The sequence below is a fragment of the Cynara cardunculus genome, assembly GCF_001531365.2.
Source record: "Cynara cardunculus var. scolymus isolate 2C chromosome LG 3, CcrdV1, whole genome shotgun sequence".
NCBI classification, from domain to species: domain Eukaryota; kingdom Viridiplantae; phylum Streptophyta; class Magnoliopsida; order Asterales; family Asteraceae; genus Cynara; species Cynara cardunculus.
In genome coordinates this window covers 38,160,421-38,181,980 of record NC_037530.1, presented here as the reverse complement: position 1 = coordinate 38,181,980, position 21,560 = coordinate 38,160,421, and the positions used below count along the sequence as shown (strand labels likewise).

Sequence of the window (21,560 nt, the reverse complement as noted above, 5' to 3'; positions counted from 1 at the left end):
TAATACGGTTTTATGTGTTTATTTGAGAAAATGATAATGTTTTTACTTATAAATAAAATATAAATTTGAAGATATCATAAAAGTTTGAAAAAATTATGTCAATATTAGTATCAAATTAACTATTTAAAAGTTCTCGTTTTTTTTTTTGTGTAATTTCTTTAATTCATTTTTTATTATAATTTAATTTAGACTTGATAATGAAGTAATTTATTTTTGATTTAATAATATAGTTTTTTATAAATATAATAATTAAGTAATTTGTTAGAACTCAATGATTATTCTAATTATATTTTAGATTTTTTATATTTAAAAATAAGATGTTTTATCTACAGTTATCATGTAATATTATATGATCACAATGTGTTTGTTTCACATGTAGTCGATTTACAATGTGATTTTTTTTTTTGCATGTTTATGAAACAAAAAATACACACAATATGAAACAAATATATGTTAATAAATATATAATATACTATACTTAGAACAGGAAAAAAAATCATGTAAAACAAAACCTTAAAGTATAAATTCTTATGAATCTCACCAATTTTAGTGTTCTCCACTTTTTAGTCTAATGTGGACCTATCGTTACTACAATGCTTTCGAAGCCAGCTTACACTAATCCCCCAGGCGATTACGAAATAGTCTGGAGTCATTGCAGGTGAACCTCCATGGCTACAAAGGTTTTTAGTAACGTTTAGATTCGAACTCGAGATAAATGAGAATTTCAGTGTATTTAATAGAGGCTTAACGAGTATGCCATAATCCAAGTGGGTTTTCAATGGCATCATAATTATGAAACCTGGTTTTAGAAGCAAAATTATAAATTATTATAAAAATTATAATATTTTATTTTATTTTATTTTATTTAAAAAGACAAAAAGCAAAGGTTAATCACAAAAAAACAATATGTTAGATGGGAAGAATCATTAATCAATACAAAATCATTGCAGGCTTTATATGTCTAATAATGTTGTTTTCAATAATATTATTATACATTATAACCTAAAATCCATTGTTAATATCTTTTAATGAATATGTTAGCGTTTGTTTGTTTACCTTCTGAATAGTTTCATTGAGAGATAATATCTGAATCATTAAGGGGTGAATCTTGTTTGATAAAAAAAAATATGTATGTTAATGGTTTCAAAACCCTCGGAATGATTTTGCATCACGAGTCTCCCTTAACCATTCAGCGCCGTAAACAATTACCAAACAATTATATTTCATTTTGCACTATATCATGTGAGTCTCTTAATTATTCTGACCACTTAATCATTTTAAACTAAATCATTCAGCAACTGCCAATCAACCCGTTACACTTAGGAAAAATAAAATTTTGAGGTTCAAAAGTAGTTGAAGTTAGACATGTGGATGAGGACCTGTTCCATTGTGGAACCCAGTGTATTCCTCTCGAGAGGCTAGAGATTGTAAAACTGGAACCAGGGGTAGGGATGGGGATCCTCAAAATTTAAAAACCGGGGATGGGTACAGGAAAAAGGTTTTCTAATTTCCCATTTTCTGATTTAAATTTAAAAATCAAAATTTAAATACATGGGATTTAAACATGAACCATTTTTGATCGAATGTAGTGTTTAACACATTTGATTTAAAATATCTCACATAAACAGGAAAAAGGTTTTCTGATTTCCCATTGAGAATGAGGACGTGATCATATTCCACAACAGGGACGGGGATTAAGGTTACTGCCTAGTTGAAGTTGAGGACTTGTCCATCACAATTATTAAATAAATAAATGAATAATAGTTTTCTAATGGTGTTATTAACGTAAATAACCACATAGGCTAAAACGCTTTACTTTTTAGCCACTTCCAAACCTTTTTCTTTCATAAAACAGTCAAAAAAAAAATCACAAGTCAACATCACAAGACACTTTTTTCTTGCAGTATCGTAAGCTGCGAGTTTAGTTTGCTTTTTGTGTGTCGATGCATGTCCTAGCAGTGCCACAAACTGCGGTGTCTCAATTGGTTTTTGTGGTAGGCCCACTTTTTATCTGGACGCGTTAGAAAATGTTAGAAACCGCAAGGGAAAATGTTTTATGACGTTGACTTATGATTTCTTAACTATTTTATGAAGAACAAAAATCAGAGATGGCTAAAAAGTTAAACCTTTTACTTGTTAAATCCATGCTTTATTTTAAATCTTAATATTATTTTTGAGTAAATTACATTTTTCGTCCCTATGGTTTGTTAAAAATTGTCATTTTCGTCCCTATGGTTTAGTTACGGTTTTAGTCCTTATGGTTTAGAGTTGTTCATCGGTTGACATCTATTGGATGTGAAGGGAAGCGAACCGATCCAATCATCCATTGGATGTTGGATTTTACTAACAGATCCGATTCAATTAACATTGGATAACCGATCCAATCAAATCCATTGGATGATTGGATCAGTTCGGCTCTATTCATTGCATATCTAATGAATGATCTGTTGTGATTAGATCCATCCAATGTGTTAATTCAATCCAATTCTCCAACAACGATACAAATTGATTAATCACTTTTAATATGTGTTAAAACTAACACAAGGGAAGTTAAAAACTCAAAGGCTCACATACAACAAATTCTGATTTAAGCAATTTGAAAATAAATTAATTGGATAATAGTTGGTTGGATAGACAACTGGATGGCCATCAGATGATTAATTGGATGTTGGCCGGTTCGGTTCAGTTCTGGTTGGTTCTAGACTGCCATCGGAGAATCGACGGATCCAAATTGGATGTTGAAATTTTCAATTTGATCGGATCCAATTACAATTGGATATCCTATTATGGTCGGTCAAGTCTAATTAGACCAGTCGGTTTCAATTGGATCGGTTGATTTTCTACACATCCATATTATGGCTTGTAATTTATTGTTATTTTTGTCTCTGAACTAATTCTTACTTTTTTAAGTATAAGGGACTAAAATAGTAAAAAAAAATGTAAACCATAAGAACTGAAAACAACAATAAATTATAAATCATAAGAACGAAAATAACAATGATTTACAAAAATCATTGTTATTAACAAACCATAGGGACCAAAAATGTAATTTACTCTGTTATTTTTTGAAAGACCTTAGAAAAAATGTATATTTTTGTTCATTAATGAACGCTAAATTTTGTTTTCAGTATTTCATTTTAACTGTATCTGTAATTAAAAGATGTAACTAATAATTCATTTTAAACAAATGAACTTCTATTAACATGAAAATTAACGTGTATCGAAATGAAAACAACAGGCAATGAAGAAATTGGGACCCTCACGAATTTAAAACGGAAGAAAAATCCATCGAACACAAAAAAGGAAAATTATTACATTAATTAAACTTGAAAAAACGAACCAAATTAAAGCCGAAGCACATCAAATACGACTTGAGAAAATCAAGAAACTGATGTTTCGTTGTCATAAATTAATTAATTTTTGTAGTTGTTAATCGATCTCTCGACTAAACTTGACAATTTTTTGAAAATTAATTTTTAGACAATGTTTCGTTATCATAAATTAATTTTTTGTGAGGACCATTATTGTAAACTATCGTTTTACATGGGTTTTTTTTTCCATCTAAGGTTATAATTTAATATATTAATTAACATATATTTGTTTCACAATGTTTTTATTTCATATATATTCAGGGACTGTTTGACAGTTGTTGAATGGTTTAGTGCAATGATTAAGTGATCAGAATGATTAAGACACTCTTATGATGTAGTGCAAAATGAAATAAAATTGTTTGATAATTGTTCATAATGAAATTAAGACGCTGAATGGTTAAGGGAGGCCCAAAAATACAAAATCATTAAGAGACATTTTTTTTATCAAACAAGATTAAGGGACCGTTTACCAAACACTTACTCAGTAAGCACTTACGGGTAAATTCAATATGATTATTTGCTTACCAGGTAAGATTTTAGTCAACAAAAACGGCTTTCTATGCAACAATTTACCCGGTAAGAGCTGACCGTGGTAAGAGTCATTACATTCACTTACCGGGTCAGACTCTCAGTCTCTGCTTCGTTCTTACCGGGTAAGATTTTTGGTCCTTATCATATTCATCCGATAAGGTAATATAACTTGGTAAACGCTTACCCAAGTAAGCATTGGTAAACAGCCCTTAACTTATTAGCGATTTAGATATTGCCTCTTAATAGAATATTTTTTATATGTTTGTGAAACAAAAGATACAAACACAGATTTCTTTATATTTAGCTTAAATGGAGTTGATTTCTTGAATCTAACCCTATCAAATAGATATTTTTTCTTTCAAAGCTTTAACATCCACACCAGATATAAATCAAACTGTATCAAAACTAGGCGTAAAGAACAAATCAGACTGACCCATTTTCTTGAATTCTTAAAACTTCTGTTGTTCCATCCTTACAGGTAGAGAGAATTTGATCTGATTAGACAATATGTGGTTGGTAAATAAGGATCATATTTACCTTCCTACTTATTTCTTGTCAAAATTTTGAATACAAATCTAAATCTTTTCTAATAAATCGATGAGATATAAGAAATATATTTATAATTCCATTTTAAGTAAATATATTTCTTGAAAATGGACTCTTCTTGAGAAGAAACCCCCCCTTCTCTCTCTCTCTCTCTCTCTCCTTAAACCTAATACTGGGATTCAGCCATTTTCGAAGCCAAGTTGAAAAAGGAGAATAACGGCACACTCCCATAAAACACTATCCGTCTCTTTCACTTTTTCAATCATCCAGTCAATCAGATTGTATAAAACCTTCGATTTTCCAAGTGGGTTTTTTCTTTTTTCTTTTTTCCAATTTATAATTGAATCAGTGTTCTTGGCTTCTTTTTATGATCCTTTCTGTTTTCGAATTGATCGGATGACGCTATTAGATTTCAAGATTGGGTCGCGATTTTAGTGGATTATATGAATGGATTTATTGCGGTGAAGGTTGATTGATTGATCAATCAGAGTCCCACAAAATGAGCACTGGCAGGCAAACGGTGACGGCTCGAGACCTTATCGATGAAGCCAAGAAACGGATCGTTTTTCTGTTCATGTGCGTTGTTGGACTCTCGTATCTCATGTCCTGTAAGTTTCCTCTTTTTGAATTCTGTTCAGAATTGTGGTTTTTTTGTTTACCCTATGTGTTAATTGATTTTTCAAATGGTAGATATGTATGCTCATTCATACATTTAGGGATTTAATTTGTTTGGAATGAGAATTGAGATCATTACCCCCATTTTTGTTTGATTGAACTATTAAATTATTCTGTAATTCAGTTTGATTGATTCCTGGGTTGTATGAGTTTATAGATTCTTAACATTGTGTGGTTAGGGTGTTGATTGACAACTTAGAAAAGTTTTGTAACTCAAATTTTCGGATTTCATTGATATGATTAGATCATTGGTGGAATTAGACTCAACTAAGGGGCTGTATGGTTGGTTTTTCATTAAGTCCTGAATGGATAAAGTTGTTTGTGGGGATTAATATGTATGGATTGAGAAGGTTTTTGTTTGGGAGGTCTTTTTCATAGGTGGAAGGAGCGTGCTTTTTAATTGGGAGGGGAAGATTTGGAAAAAAACTTGGCTTTCTGCATAAAGCTCCCCCCCCCCCCCAATAAGCTTACTGGTGAAGCCACTTTCTATATGATTAATCCACTACCAAACGGTCATGTATAGCTGACTGAATAAACTGTGAGTTCCATTAAGGTCATTAAGTTGCTAACAAGACAGGCCCTTAGTTTGGAGCGTTGCATCTAGCATGATTGGACTTTATGGAACACGTTTCCTAGTTAGACCTTCTATGGATAAACCCATAAATGTATACTACTGGATTGATTTTTAATTTTCACTTTGTTTTCTTGTCATTAGTCATTAGTCATTAGTCATCATAGATCCACATGTAATCTAGATGGATAACTTTTCACATCATTTTGCAAATTTAGCGGTAACAAACTAAATAAAATTCGGTGGTGGATTGCTGATTGCGACTTGAGTTTGTAGATCATGTCGGGTTTTTGTGCTCTCCATCTCACTAGGATCTGGGAACAAAACTTGAACAAGTAGCTACTTATTGCGCTTAGTTGGACTCCCAGGTTATGTATGATTTTTGGGCACGCACTCTGCACAGCCTTTGATAATTACCAAGAAACGTACAGATTATGACGATTCTAGAAGTGTTATCCGACCTCATCTTAAATGGAAAAATAAGAGGAGGTTTTTTTCCTAGGATGGCAAGTTTTAACACCAAGTTTGCCTCTTTGTATTATAGTTGCATTCCTTTTTGGTTCTTCAGCGCATTTTCATGCATATACACGACTATATAAAGGTATATTTATCCTTACAAGCAAGTTGTACGCTGAGAATGATGTAAACTATCCCTACGATAAAATACAAGATTACGTATTAGAACTATAGCGATTCTTGTAAGTCAGTGAATGTGATGTATGATGCTTCTTGCAGCAGCATTTCTAGGATAGATATGGGTTTGAAAAAGTGAGTGGTTGGGAATACACACCACTTGCAAACCTGAATGTATGGTGTTAAATTGATGCCAGAAGGGACTGCATGATTCTGATGAGGATCAGCATAATAGGACCTCAAAAATTCATATTAAGTGTCAAAGTCAAAAATATGTTCTCTTTGTTGAGTGAATCAACTTTTGAGTGTGTTGTCTATATTTTGGGCATGAATCCCTTGAATCCTAGCTTTCCTTTTCGTGTGAAACCTTAGAACCCTAGTTCATTTTAGTTGTTTCTTGGAACCTATCATGTAACTTATTGTCCGGGGTTAATGATCCGATTTCAACAAAAAGGGAGAGAGTAATGACTTGAGAATCCAGCTTGGATGAATGGAGTGCTGGATTCTTTGTTGCCTGTTTGAAAGGATGGTTGATCTCTAACCACTAATTAGGCTTGTTACCCACATGTTTATTACGGAAATCTTTAAGTTTGTTTTCCCATTTTTCCATTTTTGTCTCATATTATAACCAAGAAGCAAGGTTGATGAGTATGAGATATCATATTTTTTAAATTTTGATTAATGATTTCCATTAGTTCTGTGATTATTGATCTCCTAACTTGTATTTATTTACTTATTTGTGATTCTCTTTTTCAGGTGCATGTATGTGATGCACCAAATAGTTTGAGATGAAAAGCTTGTTCTTGTCGTTGTGCATGTTTTTGATATTGAATATTGTATTACCGGAATATTTCTTCATCAAAACTCTCTCTCTCCCTCTATTTATATATATATATATATATATATAGAGAGAGAGAGAGAGAGAGAATTGGGATCACGACTTTCATGAGAATCGTAGTTTTTGTTATAATAAAATTTACTAAAAAGGGAGGAAAGAGAAAAGAGGGGTGCTAGTATTTAGTTGCATCTCTATAGATGTTAACATGGAAATGCTAATATAATTTAACATGAAAATGTTAATGTAAGTTAGCATAAATTAAAATAAATTACATACCTTAACATGAAATGTTAACATATGTTAATGTACGTTAACATGTTAACTTATGTGAACCTCCGCTAACAAAGTGCTTCTTATGCTTCTCACGGGATTTCGATTTCTTACCAGAACCCAACTATATATATACACGCACACGGACACATATATATACACACATATATAGGGGTCTTCCTTTGAGATCCGTGCAATTCTGTGAGATCCTTGTGATCTAATATAAACCATAAATCTTAAATTAAGGGTTAAATTAGGAAATTAGAAATTTTGGTAATTTTGAATTAAAAATTTAAATAAAGGTTATTGTGGGTATTTTGCAAATTTTCTCGCTCCTCCCCTCTCTCCTCTCATTAACAGCATAATCTAAAAAATAAAACTAAAGCTAACAAGCTGTGACCAAGTAATCTAACACATTGTGAACAAGTAACTTAACAACTATCACTAAGTAACAAATTGTGATCACAATTGAACACAAAAACACAATGTGAACAAAAAAACTACAAATCCCAAAATTAATACCCAAAATTGACCCATCAAGCATCTCCAGTGAACCCAGGAACAAAAATCTTTAGTATCACAATGTGAACCACTATCAAATATACTCATTCAATTAAACATTATGACCACCTATTCTTTTACACCTTATGAACACAATGTGACGCAACAACACCAAAAACAAAAAACCAAAATAAAATAAAATTAAAGATCCCTAAAAACATTGGGGGGAATAAATTATGGAGGAATTATGCCCACCTATTTTTTTAATAATGTTTTTATGGAGGAATTATGGATTTTCTATTTGGGGGGAATAAGTTAATTAAATGCATTTATGAGTTGTACTTTTTATTACTAAATTACCCTTCTATATTTATTTAATAAATAATAATTATCTTAAATGAGTGGCTCACATTGGATCTCATGAATCTCAGTAGGGTTCTCATTTGATTAAGCCCCTCTATATAAAATATATATACGCCTACATCTACCCATTTTTGGGAACCAAATAGCATTGTATTGATATTGGATTTCAAAAGGATCCAATTGTGTGGATACATGATGTTATCAATTAAATTGATAGTGGAAACGCTTGCAAAACACACCTATGCTCACTTGTGTGGTAAATTGAAATACTGGTACCCAAAAGTATATTGGTGGTGCCAACCCCAACCTATTCAGGATATAATGCTTGTTATAACGGCTGTTCATTGATTTTGTAACCACTCACAAATCCTGTCATAAACAAATTAATGCTTGGCTAATGAGGATTGATATTCTCAAAATTGTTATGTGCCATTACTTTACATTCCTTTCACGATATTCTTGGAATTTGATTTTGGTAGAGCTTGGGATAACAGGGTTAGATGGAATGTAAAAGCAACTCATTTTGTAGCAAGATTAGTGCAATCACTTGTATTAGTCTTTCTTGATCAACTATTCAAGCATTTTTTTCTCTTTTCAATAAGGATATCGTGTTGAGGCTATCACATTCTAATTCTTTATGGGTGGAAAGACCCGTTCTTGTGATTTATTTGCAAAGAACATTTATAAATATAAAAAAGGACGTTTAGGCTACAAACCCTTGTCCAAAGGTTCAATCAGGACGAAGTTCCTTCAGCCAGGTTCAATACTGCAATACTGCCGCTAATTCATCTTCTAATTATACATATTCATCTAGTCAGCTGTTAAAACACAAAAAATGTACTTTAACTACGCGCACTTGATTACTGAAGGGCAATTCATTTCACAAAAAGAAAATACTATTTTATAGAATGGCTTAAATTATCTCTCGTGTTTCTCTCGATGGAAGGCATCTCCTCTTGCTACTCTCTTCACCTCCTTTCTCTCTCACCCACTTCTCAATGGTTGAGTAAAACTTCTTGATGATTACTTATCACGGTATCAAGATAATACATGATCTTTTTTTGGGTGGTCTCAAGTTGATGCTCATCTGTGTATGATAGTATCTTTTATACATACATATATATATACACACATATATATATACATATATATATATACATATATATATATATACATATATATATATATATATATATATATAGGGTTAGATTCAGGGAAAAACCGCAAAAAAAAAAAAAATTTGAGGAACACCTTGGTAACCACCTGGATGTATGGACACATGCATAAAAACCAAGAAACAACTCCAATAACTTGTACGTACATGTGCATACCGTACCAGATGACTGGTTACCAGTGTGTTCCTCACTTTTTCAGTTTTTGTGGGGGTTTACCATGAACCCCCCCCTCTCTCTCTCTCTCTCTCTATATATATATATATATATATAAATATAGGGTTGGGTTCCAGTGAGGAGGGAAGTTATGTTGAGAAATGTAAGACGCCCTTGGATGAATCCTAACTGAATGCCAACGCTAATGAGGTGCACCGAGATGCACCGGATCAATTCCCTTCTATAGTGCAATTCATGGGTGGGCATGAGATTAAAAGTGATTAGGGGTTCAAATCTCTTCTTATGCTTCTCACCATAACTTCCCTTCTCACACGATCCTTCACCTATATATATATATATATATATATTCTTGAATCTTTTTGATAGATGACATGATCCCGCATATTGATTTTATAATTTATTTCAGTGACAAGCGCCTCGGTGTTGGTAAACTTGCCTGCTGCGCTTCTCTTAATCGTTATGCTTCGTTATTTTGCTTTGGATTATGACCTGCGGAGGAAAACCGCATCATATAGCAGAATTCCATCCTCAGCCCACACTTTTTCTCAAAAGAAGCAGTCTGTGGAGCCTACATTTCTCTCAGGAAAGTCTGAGTGGAGAAAGAAAGTAAATTCTCCTGTTGTTGAGGATGCAATAGATCAGTTTACCAGACATATAGTTTCCGAGTGGGTCACTGATCTCTGGTACTCCCGCGTAACCCCCGACAAACAAGGTCCGGATGAGTTGGTGCTGATCATTAATGGTGTGCTTGGGGAGTTCTCTAGCCGCATGAGAAATATCAACCTTATCGACCTTCTGACAAGGTTGTAATGCTAAAAATTTCACCTTTTTGATTAAAAGATCTTATCTGAACCATCCTTGCCTATATTTTGCGTGTTTTGAAACATTGTAGGGACATCATCAAACTTTTATGCACCCACTTGGAACTTTTCCGTGCATGTCAGATGAAGATTATGAACCAGCAGTCTCTGACAATTTCACAACGAGATATAGAACTCAAAGCGGTGCTTTATGCTGAGAATAAGTTGCACCCTGCTTTATTTTCTGCTGGAGCTGAGTACAAGGTCTTTTTAGACTTCCGTCTTTTGATTTCCGTATTTGAAGATATTCCTTATGGTTATGATACTTTGTTTGATTCCTTGTAGGTTCTACAACATCTTATGGATGGTTTCATCTCTTTAACGTTCAGGCCTGAGGATCTACAATGCTCTTTATTTCGCTATATAGTCAGGGAAATGCTTGCTTGTGCAGTAATAAGACCTGTTATGAATTTAGCCAACCCGAGGTTATCAATTCAGTAAATTTATGAGTTTGGTACACTGGATAGGACAAAACAGAATGGGGATCACTGTTCCACGTTTGATAGGACTTTTATATGGAACAGACAGAATGTTTTACCAATATAACCTCAAAATAAAACCTAGTTCTCTTCTAAAACATCAAATACACCTCCCTCTTTACATTTTATTCATTCTTTAAATTTTATTTATCGTATTTTATGCTCTTTAAATTTTCATTTTACCATCCTCAAAATATTGTTTTTATACGGTTTCTATATTTTGATTCATTTATGTAATTTATTAAATATTATTAATAATAAAATAATATAGAAAAAAAAATAAAAAAAAAATTGGGAACTACATAAAGTTTTTATGTTTGGTGTCTTTTTAATCGTCTTGATGAATACTTCCTAATGATATATTTTGTTATAAAAAATATTTATTTTATTATAATTTAACAAATTACATAATTAATCAAAATATATAAACAACTCATTAGCGGTAAATTGGTCATTTTATCTATTCTGTCCTATCCAATTCCATCTTACCAAACACTGAAACAACTGTTTTGTCCTGTCCTGTCTGGATACCAAACGCACTCTTAGTGTTTTATTTTTGATTCATCACATGGTGTTTTTTTATTTTCTTTCATTTTTGGCTTTAGGTTCATTAATGAAAGGATTGAAAACCTGGTAAATTCAGCAAGAAAGACCAATAAAGGAGCTAACACAGAAGAAGTGAACTCACAGTCCGAGCCAAAGGGATCTCCAAAACTCTCTAGTCAACCGTCTATGGTGCTAGATCCTTCTGTAAAGGGTGTTGAACTCACACTGTTAAAGAAAGAGAATTCTGATTCCACCATAGACAAAGTTGCAGACAATCTTCATGCAAAAGATCCGTTGCTTTCAATGGATACAAGATCTACTTATTCCTTGAGTTCTTTCCCGTCAGACACTGGAACCAGCAAACACCACTCTGGAGGAGAAAGGGGTGACAAATTAGACATAATTTCTCGTAGAAAAACCGAAGCTTTGGCTCCTGAGAATTTTGAGAATATGTGGGCAAAAGGTAGAAACTACAAAGCAAAAGAAAGCGTGAACCGTGTTGCAGAGTCTCTCCGTCAAAATTCTTCAGCCAAGTCATCAAATTCGGTCAATCACTCGAAGACATTGCCTTCGCACCCGCAGAAATATAACCGACCATGGCCTTCTTTGGGCACTTCTTATGAAGAAGATGAGGATGAGGATGAAGATGAGGAGGAATCAAGAAGCAGCCGAGATTATTCTACGGAAGATGAAGAAAACAGTAACATTACGGGTTTAAATTCTCCGGGAACTAAAGTCTGGGATGGTAAAAGTAATAGGAATCACTCCGTTACTCACATTCATCACCCACTTGAAAGTTTCGAAGGCCAGAAGATGAGGAAAACTGGGAAAGGTTTTTCAAAGCCCGAAGGTTCACCAAAAGGACATCCGGGTAGAAAAAGATCAAGAGTAAGCAATCAGAAGGAGGAAGTGTGGCATGAAGTTGAAAGAAAGACCTTTCTACTGGGAGATGGGCAAGATGTTTTGAGTTCTTCCAAAGGGCATTCGAGATCAGGTGATTCTAGTGGTGATTCTGATGGAGAGTCATTGGGAAGAACGTATAGCGGAATAAGTGCTTCATCTTCTCTCCCTTCGATTACTATTCCTGAAAGTATCAACAGTTCAGTCATTAAGTCCCAAAAAAGTTTACCGTTGGATGATTCGTTTTTTAGACTAAGATGTGAGGTACAAGATTTTGGGTTTTCGTTCTTTCCATCATTTTGTATCCATGATACTCATGGAGCATGTGAAAAGATAGAATTTTTTTGCTAATTGCAGGTGTTGGGTGCCAATATTGTGAAGTGTGGCTCTAAGACTTTCGCTGTTTATCCCATCTCTGTTACGGATGTGAATAATGTTAGCTGGTCTATCAAACGAAGGTGTTGAAAATTTGCCACAATTCTTTTTGATTCATCCTATATTCGTTGTTCCTTAATCCTTAGCCTTTCTTTGTGTTTGTTACTTTTGATGTTTGATTACTTGTTTTGGTGTTCTTAAATAATAAGCCGTTGTGATTCCCTTGACTGGATTAGAATCTTTATACAGGTTTCGACATTTTGAGGAGTTACATCGGCGTCTTAAGGAGTATGCAGAGTATAATCTTCATCTCCCACCAAAGCATTTTCTATCAACGGGACTCGATGTGCCCGTCATCCAAGAACGTTGTAAATTGCTTGACATATATTTGAAGGTGACACATTTCCTTGAACTTTCTTTTGCTCACCCCCCAAAAAAATGTTAGCATTTTCTGTCTATCTTTTGATGCCCATATATACATCTAATACTTACACCTAGAGTTGATCATTGTGGGCCTCGGCCGGGCCTAACCTAATTTTCTTGTCCAATGGGCCTGATATGGCAAACCCAAACCCGTTTTTACAGGCTTGAAAACTTGTCCTATACCGGCCCTATAAACGGCTCGGGCTTGCCCTCGGCCTAACGGGCCTAAAAATCTTTTTATATTTTTAAGAAAACAAAAGTTATATAAAACCACAAGTTATGTAAAATAGTTCAAAATACATATCAATTTTATCCGACTTAAAATTAGACGTAAATACATAACAATGTACATAATTTAGGAAAAACTTGTTTCGCAAATTATGGAGTACCTCTTATCGATAAAGAAATGACCAAATGAGATAATAAGGAATTGATCAATTGAGCTAATTATGTTTTTCCTTTTTAGTTTTGCAAGAGTGTTATTACCATGAGTCATAATTAAGTGGGAATTGATAAGTATCAAGAATTTTCAATTTTATTTGTAATTTTTAATTATAAAAGTTAATTATTATAAAAATACTTAACTGGGCGGGGAGGTGGGCGAGTGTGCCCAAATATTATTCCATCGCCCATGCCCGCCCATTATTTTTAACAAATTAGTCCGGGTCCGCCCATTTCTTCAAAAATGGTAATCCAAGCCCACGTTTCTGGTTTAAATATGCTTGTTGTATCATAACAACACTCTATATATGTGCATAACGAACGATTTCTAGAATAAATAGATTCACTTCTATTTAGTGCATAATTTCTTCTTTCTAAGACCGATTTGCTGCTATTTCTCAGAGACTTATGCAACTTCCAACTATTTCTGGATCTATTGAAGTTTGGGACTTCCTTAGTGTTGATTCTCAGGTTTGATTCATGGGCTATCTGCTGCTTTATGTTCTTTTAACGGCTTTTTCTAACTTATCAATTTTTGCTGGCTGCAGACATATAGTTTCTCAAATTCCATATCCATAATTGAAACTCTTTCAGGTCAGCTGTATTTCCAAAGCGTTTTTATATCCAAGGGTGCTCGTTACTTGTATTTACCATTTTGTGTCTGTTTCATTTGTCTAGTTCATTCAGCCACAACTGTTCGTGAAAAGAGTTCGGGGGTTGGTAATGATGTTAGATTTGTAGGGGATCCCTTGAGTTCTAAAAGAGAACTTTCAGATGCTGTGATGAAAAATTCTTCGTCAGAAATAAAACATAATTATGTGATTGATGGGTCAAGAGGATCTAAGAACGTTGTCTTATCTCTTGGAAAACCAACAAAGGAACTTGGAAAACCATCTGAGGATTCAGATAGCGACTCTGAAATTGGCGTTCGAAGTAAATTATATATGGCCGGAAAGCCAGAGCAGACTTTAAAGGGACTGGAAGACAGTAATTTACATGCACCATCTGGGATGCTTATAGATGACGATGATGATGATTCAGTACTCCCTGAGGAGGTAATAACTGTTTATATTTTTTATGGGTCGGCACTTTTTCTATCACGTGATTCATTGTCCTAAAGGCCCTTCTGGTTTGCGGGATTTGGTAGGATTTGGAATTGAATTATCTTCAAATCCTGTGTTTGGTTTGAAGGAAAGTTTGTATTTGAAATCCCACAACTGACGATTTAGAGCTCTCTTGAAAATAGTTGTCATTTCAAATCCAAATCCCGTGGCTTTCAATTATTTCCATTGCATCTTTATCCCACCTCTTTTTCATCAAATCTATCCTAATTCTCCATCGCATCCAAACAAACAAATAATTTATATAACAAACAAATATTTACAAAAAATTAAATTCTATTCCAAATCCTACTAACCAACCAAGATTTATGAAAGAACTGAATTCATTTCCATTCCAAATACTACAGACCAAACACACTAAAGATTTCAAAACTTTTCCACGAAATCCAGATCCCTCAAAAACATTCCATTAAAGCAAACGGGCCCTAATTTTTTGTTTCTCCATGTAAAATTTTGTATCTTGTCTGTTCTGCTGCAGTGGGTGCCACCAAATTTAAGCGTCCCAATATTAGATCTTGTTGATGTTGTTTTCCAGCTTCAAGATGGTGGTTGGATCAGGTATTAATCACATAATCGCTTCTATTTATGTACTAAATACCATGTTATGATAACTTGGTATTGCACTTAAAGCGTGAGGTTCATGGGAAAACCGCAAAAAAAAAAATGAAAAACTAAGGAACACCCTAGTAACTGTCCATCTGGACGACATGCACATGTGCATACAAGTAAATTTTTAAGCAATTTGTCCGGTATGCACATGTGCATAACACTCACATGTGCATAAAAACCAAGAAACAGCTTCACTTGCATGCACATGTGCATACCATCCAGATGAATGGTCACCAAGGTGTTCTTCAGTTTTTCATTTTTTGGGGGGTTTTCCCCTGAACCTCCCTCTACACTTGAAAGTTGGATACCCACAAATTTGCTACTTTTTCTCTCTTTAATCTTTTGCTTAATCCCATTTTTTTTGGTGTATTTACCAGGAGGAAGGCCTTCTGGGTGGCCAAGCAGGTTCTACAGCTGGGCATGTCAGATGCTTTCGATGATTGGTTAATTGCGAAAGTCCAACTCCTACGTAGGGGCTCTAATGTTGCTTCAGGAATCAAGCGGCTTGAGCAGGTTATCCTTGATGAACTATTTGAATTTGGAAATGTATAGGTCTCTTAGGGTGCTTTTGGTACCCAGACGGCACAGGACAGGACATGATAAAAGAGTTGTTAAGCGTTCAATACAACAGGACTAGTAAAATGATCAATTTACCTCTAATGAGTTGTCTAGTGTTTCTTTTACCAAATAATCAATCTAAGTGATCCCTGTTCTGTTATGTTATGTCCTTTCCAATGTACCAAACGCACCCTTAATGACAGATTACTATGACTCTGTACTTGCGGTTCTCTATTAGATTTATTATCAAAAGATGCAATGGTATATTTCTGCTTGTTAAACTCTCCATAAGTTAAGCAAAACGGCCCTTCCTTTTTGGGGTAACGAGGGTCGATCAAAGGTTTCAAGTTTAGCTTTTTCCTTCCTTTTTCTATTTTTCGTTTTCCGTAGTTGATAAGATGTAGAAACTTGGTTATAGCAGAATAGAGATTTGCAAATAAAAATTATTTTTTTGGTGTAGATTTTGGCCACTGCTATTTTCGCTTCTAACTTATCCCATGTGACTTGTTTAGATACTTTGGCCAGATGGGATATTCATAACGAAGCACCCAAAGCGACAGCAGCCGCCAACCGCCTCCTCAAAGGTGGCGGCTGCCCAAGTTTCACCTCCTCCATCGCCACGATATCCACCAAGTGATGAGGAAACGTTGACATGGGAAGAGATTCGAGAACAGGAAGCCAAACAACGCTCTAAACTAGTTTACGAGCTAATGATCGGTAATGATTTTTTTTTTCCATTCATTTTTGGTTCCATCCGCTTAATTACCCATTTCCCTCCATTGCCCATCTCCATTTTTGTGAATCATAATCATGATGGGGATACGCAACGAATGAAATGGATTAAACGAATGGACCCCATGATATCCGTTTTGAAAGCTTTGTTGCATGAAGTGGCAGTGACTAATCTTGATTATATGAATGGAATGCGTAGATAAGGCACCAGCGGCTGTTGTTGGTCTTTTTGGTCGAAAGGAGTATGAACAGTGTGCGAAAGATGTCTATTACTTTATTCAGGTGAGTTTCGTATGGTTGTTAAATGGTTCGACAATAATATAGGTTTTGATTGATCACATTACATTTATTGGGATATCTGTATGAGGGAGGTTCAAATGAAACCCGTAAATATTCTGGTAACTTTGGAACCAACTATTTATCAATTATTCATGATGAATATGTTACCAGTCATCCATCATGAATAATTCATGAAATGGTTGGTTCATAGGTCCTCAAAATATTTATGGTTCTCATTTTGATGTGGGATCGTGTGAGAATAACGATTAAGCTGAAATGGTGAGAACACTTGGAGCATCTCTAACAACTATGCTAAAATAGATTATTTTGAATATGCAAGATTTTTTAGATATTATGACTTTTCATACTCTATTGTAGAAAAATTATAACACAGCTGTTGGAGATGTTCGTACGAGCCTTTGGATGGGTTGACTTTTTTAATCTACCTTCATTTTCCTTCAACTACCTTCATCTACCTCTTTCATCACTTTTAGTCATTTTCACGAACTTTTACATAACACTTAATCACTTTCACGTGCATGAATTTGCTAAAGTTTCGTTGATGATGATAGAAATAGGTAAATAAAGGTTGAAGGTAGATGAAGATATACGAATGAGAGTGAGGTTCTAGGGAAAACCCCCAAAAAAAATGAAAAATAGAGGAACCTCCTAATAATTACGGTATGCACATGTGCATACAAGTGAAGATATTTCCTGGTACATGCACACATGCATACTGGAAAATTACTTGAATGCACATATGCATACATAGAGATGAATAGTTACTAGGGTGTTCCTCTGTTTTTCATTTTTACAGTTTTCCCCAAAACCTGACCCTATGAAAGTATATATGAAGGTTTTTCTTCTCCCCATAAGTCTTAATCTCACCGGAACCCAACCCTTCATATGAACCCGCCCCAAACCATATGACAACAATTTCAGATTTCCGCAACTATGATCCATTCTATACTTAACCATCTAATCTTGTGTTGTTATCAGTCATCTGTATGTCTAAAGCAATTAGCTTTTGACCTTCTTGAGTTGCTGTTAATGTCTGCATTTCCGGAACTGGATTTCGTGTTCCAACAGTTGCAAGACGAAAAACACAAGTTTGGAGTTCTTGAACAGTAGCATTCTTACTATCATATATTGTCTAGAGTTTTGATTTAACTCGGAGTGATCTTTTTTCACCGGGTGTTTACCCTATTTTTTCTTTCTTTAATACATGGTTGTCGGGGGCGCCATGCCCGTGTCAAAATTTTCTTCACGGTGAAAAGGTAATTAGGGTATATGCAGTGGATGAGAACTGTAAATATGTTTTCTGAGTTTTTGGAGAGTTTGTTACAACAAATATGATGCTGGAATACACAATAACATTAGACATTGTTTTGCAGTTTTTGATATTTGAACTATGGAAGTTGGGTCCTTTTTTCCATTCGATTTCGGGTTACCTTCCGTTATCTTTTTTTTTTTTTTTTTTTTTTTATTAACCTGAATATGCAACCCGCTATGCGAGCCGACTAATCCCAGGGCGACCACCTGCTTTGTAGATAGTCTAGAGTCACCGTATTTGAACCTCCGTGATCACAAGAGAATTTTTATTCTTCCTTGAATTTGAACTTGGGACCTCCTGATACTTTTGACCTTTGGAGCCAAGCTCAAACCTCAGGCACCACCCTTAGGGTTAGTTTGGTTTGACGGATTGAATTCGGACTTGGATTTGAAATGACCGTCATCTCAAAGAGATTTCTAAATCCGTGGGTTGCTATTCAATGAAATCGCGGATTTTAGATCAAAACTTTCCTTTAAACCAAACACGGAATTGGAATGGATATAATGATAGCAAACCGGTACTTACAAAATTAAGTGGATTTCATTAAATTTATTTAGTTCTAGATAAATCTTTTTGTTGGTTATATTTGTTTCTACCAAGTGTTCAAAAAGGCGTACCGTGACGTCTGTTATGGTGCGATACAGTGTAAGATGCAGCTTCGTCTTTACGATAAGGTCTATTGCGTGGAAGACGTGGCTCACGTCATGGTGCTGCGCCGTGCATTTTTTTTTACAAGATGCGACTTTTTTCCGAAAAAATATGTTTTTAATTTTCTTTTAACTTTTCTATTTTACACTTTTTAACTTTAGATTTATTTAATCACATCATTCAGTTTCTTAAATTTATAAACATTATAGAGTCGTGATGAAAATGAAACTGTAAAATTACACTTTTACGTTATATTTTAAATATTTAATCAAATTTTTTTTTTAAATAATAAGCTATATGATTATTCCTATATTTTAGAAAAACGTAATTTTTTTAATGTTATTATCTAAATAATATATAAAAAACATGCATATACATAAATAATTACATATATAACATAAAATTGCCCAATGAGGACTAAATGGAGAAATAGGTTTGAGTGCAAAATATGTGCTCATTAAGTAAAAATTAAGTGTCGTTTACCAAATGTTTATTCGGGTAAAAGCTTACCAAATTATATTACATTACCGAATGAATATGACAATGACAAAGAATCTTACCTGATAAAAGTGAGTCAAAGACCGAGAGTCTTACCCGGTAAGTGAGGACAATGACTCTTACCACGGTCAGCTCTTACCGGCTAAATTATTGCATAGAAAGTCGTTTTTGTTGACTAAAATCTTACCTAATAAGTAAATGATAGTGTTGAATTTTACCGTTAAGTGCTTACCGGATAAGTGTTTGGTAAACGGCTCCTGACAATTTTTTATGGTAGGTCTTCATATCAAATAAGTCATTTTTGTAGATGTCTATTTTCAAAGTCGCGTAATTTTTTTTACCCAGACCGGTTTGAAAAATCAAATTAATGATATCATTGGGACTGAGACACGGCCCAGACTCCCACGAGAGGCAGCAATGGGGAATTTTCCGCAACCGTCGAATCAGAAAAATTGGGTGCTATCATATAGCTTCTATAAGGTCAAAATATTGGCAAACCGAAATCGTTGCATTAAGCACAAAAAGCTGGAATCGATGGACGTTGAAGACGTTTTGGATGTTTCCATGCCGGTTTGAGCACATTCATGCATAGAATTAATGTATCCTACTCTATTGTAACATATAACAGATAGTTCCTTAAAAGGAATGTCTGTTAAGATTCACATACCAGGCTTATTTGGCATGGTCATTCACATGTGAATAATTCCAAGAAAACCCATCTTTGAATGTGTGCTATATATGGGTACCAGATGAACTACTTGATTATAAAGACAGAGCAAGTGTACGTTTTCATTTAATCCATGATTAAGAATCACAAATTTCTAAACGAAACGAACCATGATTAAGAATCAGAAATTTCTAAACGTAACGAACCATGATTGAAGATCAATAGATTAAGCACATCAAATGATGCTTCACAACGCTTTGATCATGTGCTGAATCGCCCGATTCTCGGTTTAAAAAGAATACCATCATACCATTTCTGATGACACCTCAGAAATTTAAGCTGAAGATGCAGCGGCGATCTTTCTTGGAGCAGCTTGAGTTCCTGAATGGGGAAAAGCATCACGATTGTCGATTCAAGAACAAACAATAAGATCGAAAGACGGATAAACGAAATCAGACAACATTGGATTAAGCAAAATATCAAAGATCACCTTCTCTGAAGTTGCTCTTGAATCTGCGAGGCAGATGACGGAGATACCTCATACGTCCGGTTCCTGTTGTCTTCCTACGAATCGCCTTCACACTCCAGTTGTCTAAATTTAACAACACCAAGTTACAGGCCTGTTTGTTATTTAACCTTAATGAGCCTCGCAGCTTATTCAATCAGCTATATGTATGGCTGTTGATAGTAGCTTAATAATATAGAAAGTGGCTTATTGAGTAAGCTTAGATTGGAGTTTTATGCCAACATCTCAATTAATAAGACGCTTCTTCCATCTATGTTCCCAGTTTATACAGATTAATCCACACATACAACCAACCAAACAGCTTCTACATCACGTATCGACTAGAATTGAAAATGTCAACCAGAAAGAGAGATTATTTTAACTCACATTTCCTGACGCGAGCAGCAGGGTAGGCACAAGCGGAGCATCGGCTCTTCTGGAGATGGAAACTGCGACGACCACACCGTACACACAAAGTGTGTGTTTTGTTCCTTCTCTTACCAAAACTCCCTGTTCCTTTCCCCTGTTGTTCAAATTAACCAGTCATATATACATATACATATACATATAGACATGATCTGGAAGCGAGAAGAGTGATCGTAATGAAGGGAAGAAATTACCATTGCTATGAGGTTCCAGAAACCCTAATTCTTCGGAGCAAGTCCCTTTGGCCGGATGGAAGAACGCAAACGGCTAAATACTCTGATCGTATGACGGTTGATCTCAGAAACTAGGGTTTTTTTGCTCGTAAATCGTAATGAAGAATAAATTATCTAGTTCGGGGCTTCGGGCTACCCACGGCCCACTGGGCTGGGCCTATTTGTGTCCCAAACGTAATTTACTCTCTGTTATAAAATTCCTCTAAATCGCGCGGGAAAATCTTGATAGGGAAAAGAACGGGGAAATGGGAGAAGAGATGAAGCAGAAATTTGGGGGTT

General features: G+C 34.7%; 2 protein-coding genes across 5 annotated transcripts; one reads left to right on the top strand and one right to left on the bottom strand.

Annotated features, from left to right (window-relative positions):
* Window positions 1-4,621: 4,621 nt before the first annotated feature.
* Window positions 4,622-18,403, top strand: LOC112509300. Of its 3 annotated transcripts, none has more exons than XM_025114177.1 (16): window positions 4,622-4,752; window positions 4,858-5,056; window positions 10,055-10,451; window positions 10,541-10,712; window positions 10,794-10,933; window positions 11,593-12,697; window positions 12,791-12,891; window positions 13,058-13,202; window positions 14,075-14,143; window positions 14,221-14,266; window positions 14,351-14,727; window positions 15,272-15,351; window positions 15,780-15,915; window positions 16,473-16,677; window positions 16,892-16,974; window positions 17,971-18,403. In XM_025114177.1, the coding sequence occupies exons 2-16, from the start codon at window positions 4,948-4,950 to the stop codon at window positions 18,100-18,102; spliced, it is 3,297 nt and encodes a 1,098-aa protein (XP_024969945.1). In that variant the 5' UTR covers window positions 4,622-4,752; window positions 4,858-4,947; the 3' UTR covers window positions 18,103-18,403. The 3 variants fall into 3 exon arrangements, 2 of the variants coding, with proteins under 2 accessions (XP_024969945.1, XP_024969946.1); XM_025114178.1 differs by having other exon boundaries at window positions 4,622-5,056; window positions 14,351-14,483; window positions 14,514-14,727; XR_003068819.1 differs by lacking the exons at window positions 15,272-15,351; window positions 15,780-15,915; window positions 16,473-16,677; window positions 16,892-16,974; window positions 17,971-18,403 and having other exon boundaries at window positions 4,622-5,056; window positions 14,077-14,143; window positions 14,351-14,387.
* A 1,687-nt stretch (window positions 18,404-20,090) lies between these two features.
* Window positions 20,091-21,348, bottom strand: LOC112509588 (60S ribosomal protein L37-1-like). 2 transcript variants are annotated; one of them, XR_003068838.1, is made up of 5 exons: window positions 21,243-21,348; window positions 21,010-21,145; window positions 20,608-20,709; window positions 20,331-20,498; window positions 20,091-20,293 (listed from the first exon to the last, which is right to left on the bottom strand). XR_003068838.1 is itself a non-coding variant. In XM_025114612.1 (4 exons), exons 1-4 carry the CDS (start codon window positions 21,243-21,245, stop codon window positions 20,452-20,454), a joined length of 288 nt encoding a protein of 95 aa, XP_024970380.1. In that variant the 5' UTR covers window positions 21,246-21,348; the 3' UTR covers window positions 20,091-20,451. The 2 variants fall into 2 exon arrangements, 1 of the variants encoding a protein (XP_024970380.1); XM_025114612.1 differs by having other exon boundaries at window positions 20,091-20,498.
* Between the last annotated feature and the right edge of the window lie 212 nt (window positions 21,349-21,560).

What these genes read in the sequence shown, in the direction of transcription:
- LOC112509300 (XM_025114177.1), top strand. Translation starts at nt 4,948, where the DNA reads ATGAGCACTGGCAGGCAAACGGTGACGGCTCGAGACCTTATCGATGAA. An exon ending in TCCTTAGTGTTGATTCTCAG is followed by an intron (nt 14,144 to 14,220) that starts GTTTGATTCATG and finishes TGCTGGCTGCAG; the next exon opens with ACATATAGTTTCTCAAATTC. An exon ending in CATAATTGAAACTCTTTCAG is followed by an intron (nt 14,267 to 14,350) that starts GTCAGCTGTATT and finishes TCATTTGTCTAG; the next exon opens with TTCATTCAGCCACAACTGTT.
- LOC112509588 (XM_025114612.1), bottom strand. An exon ending in TGCTGCTCGCGTCAGGAAAT is followed by an intron (nt 20,710 to 21,009) that starts GTGAGTTAAAAT and finishes TGTTAAATTTAG; the next exon opens with ACAACTGGAGTGTGAAGGCG. An exon ending in CAAGAGCAACTTCAGAGAAG is followed by an intron (nt 20,499 to 20,607) that starts GTGATCTTTGAT and finishes TTCCCCATTCAG; the next exon opens with GAACTCAAGCTGCTCCAAGA.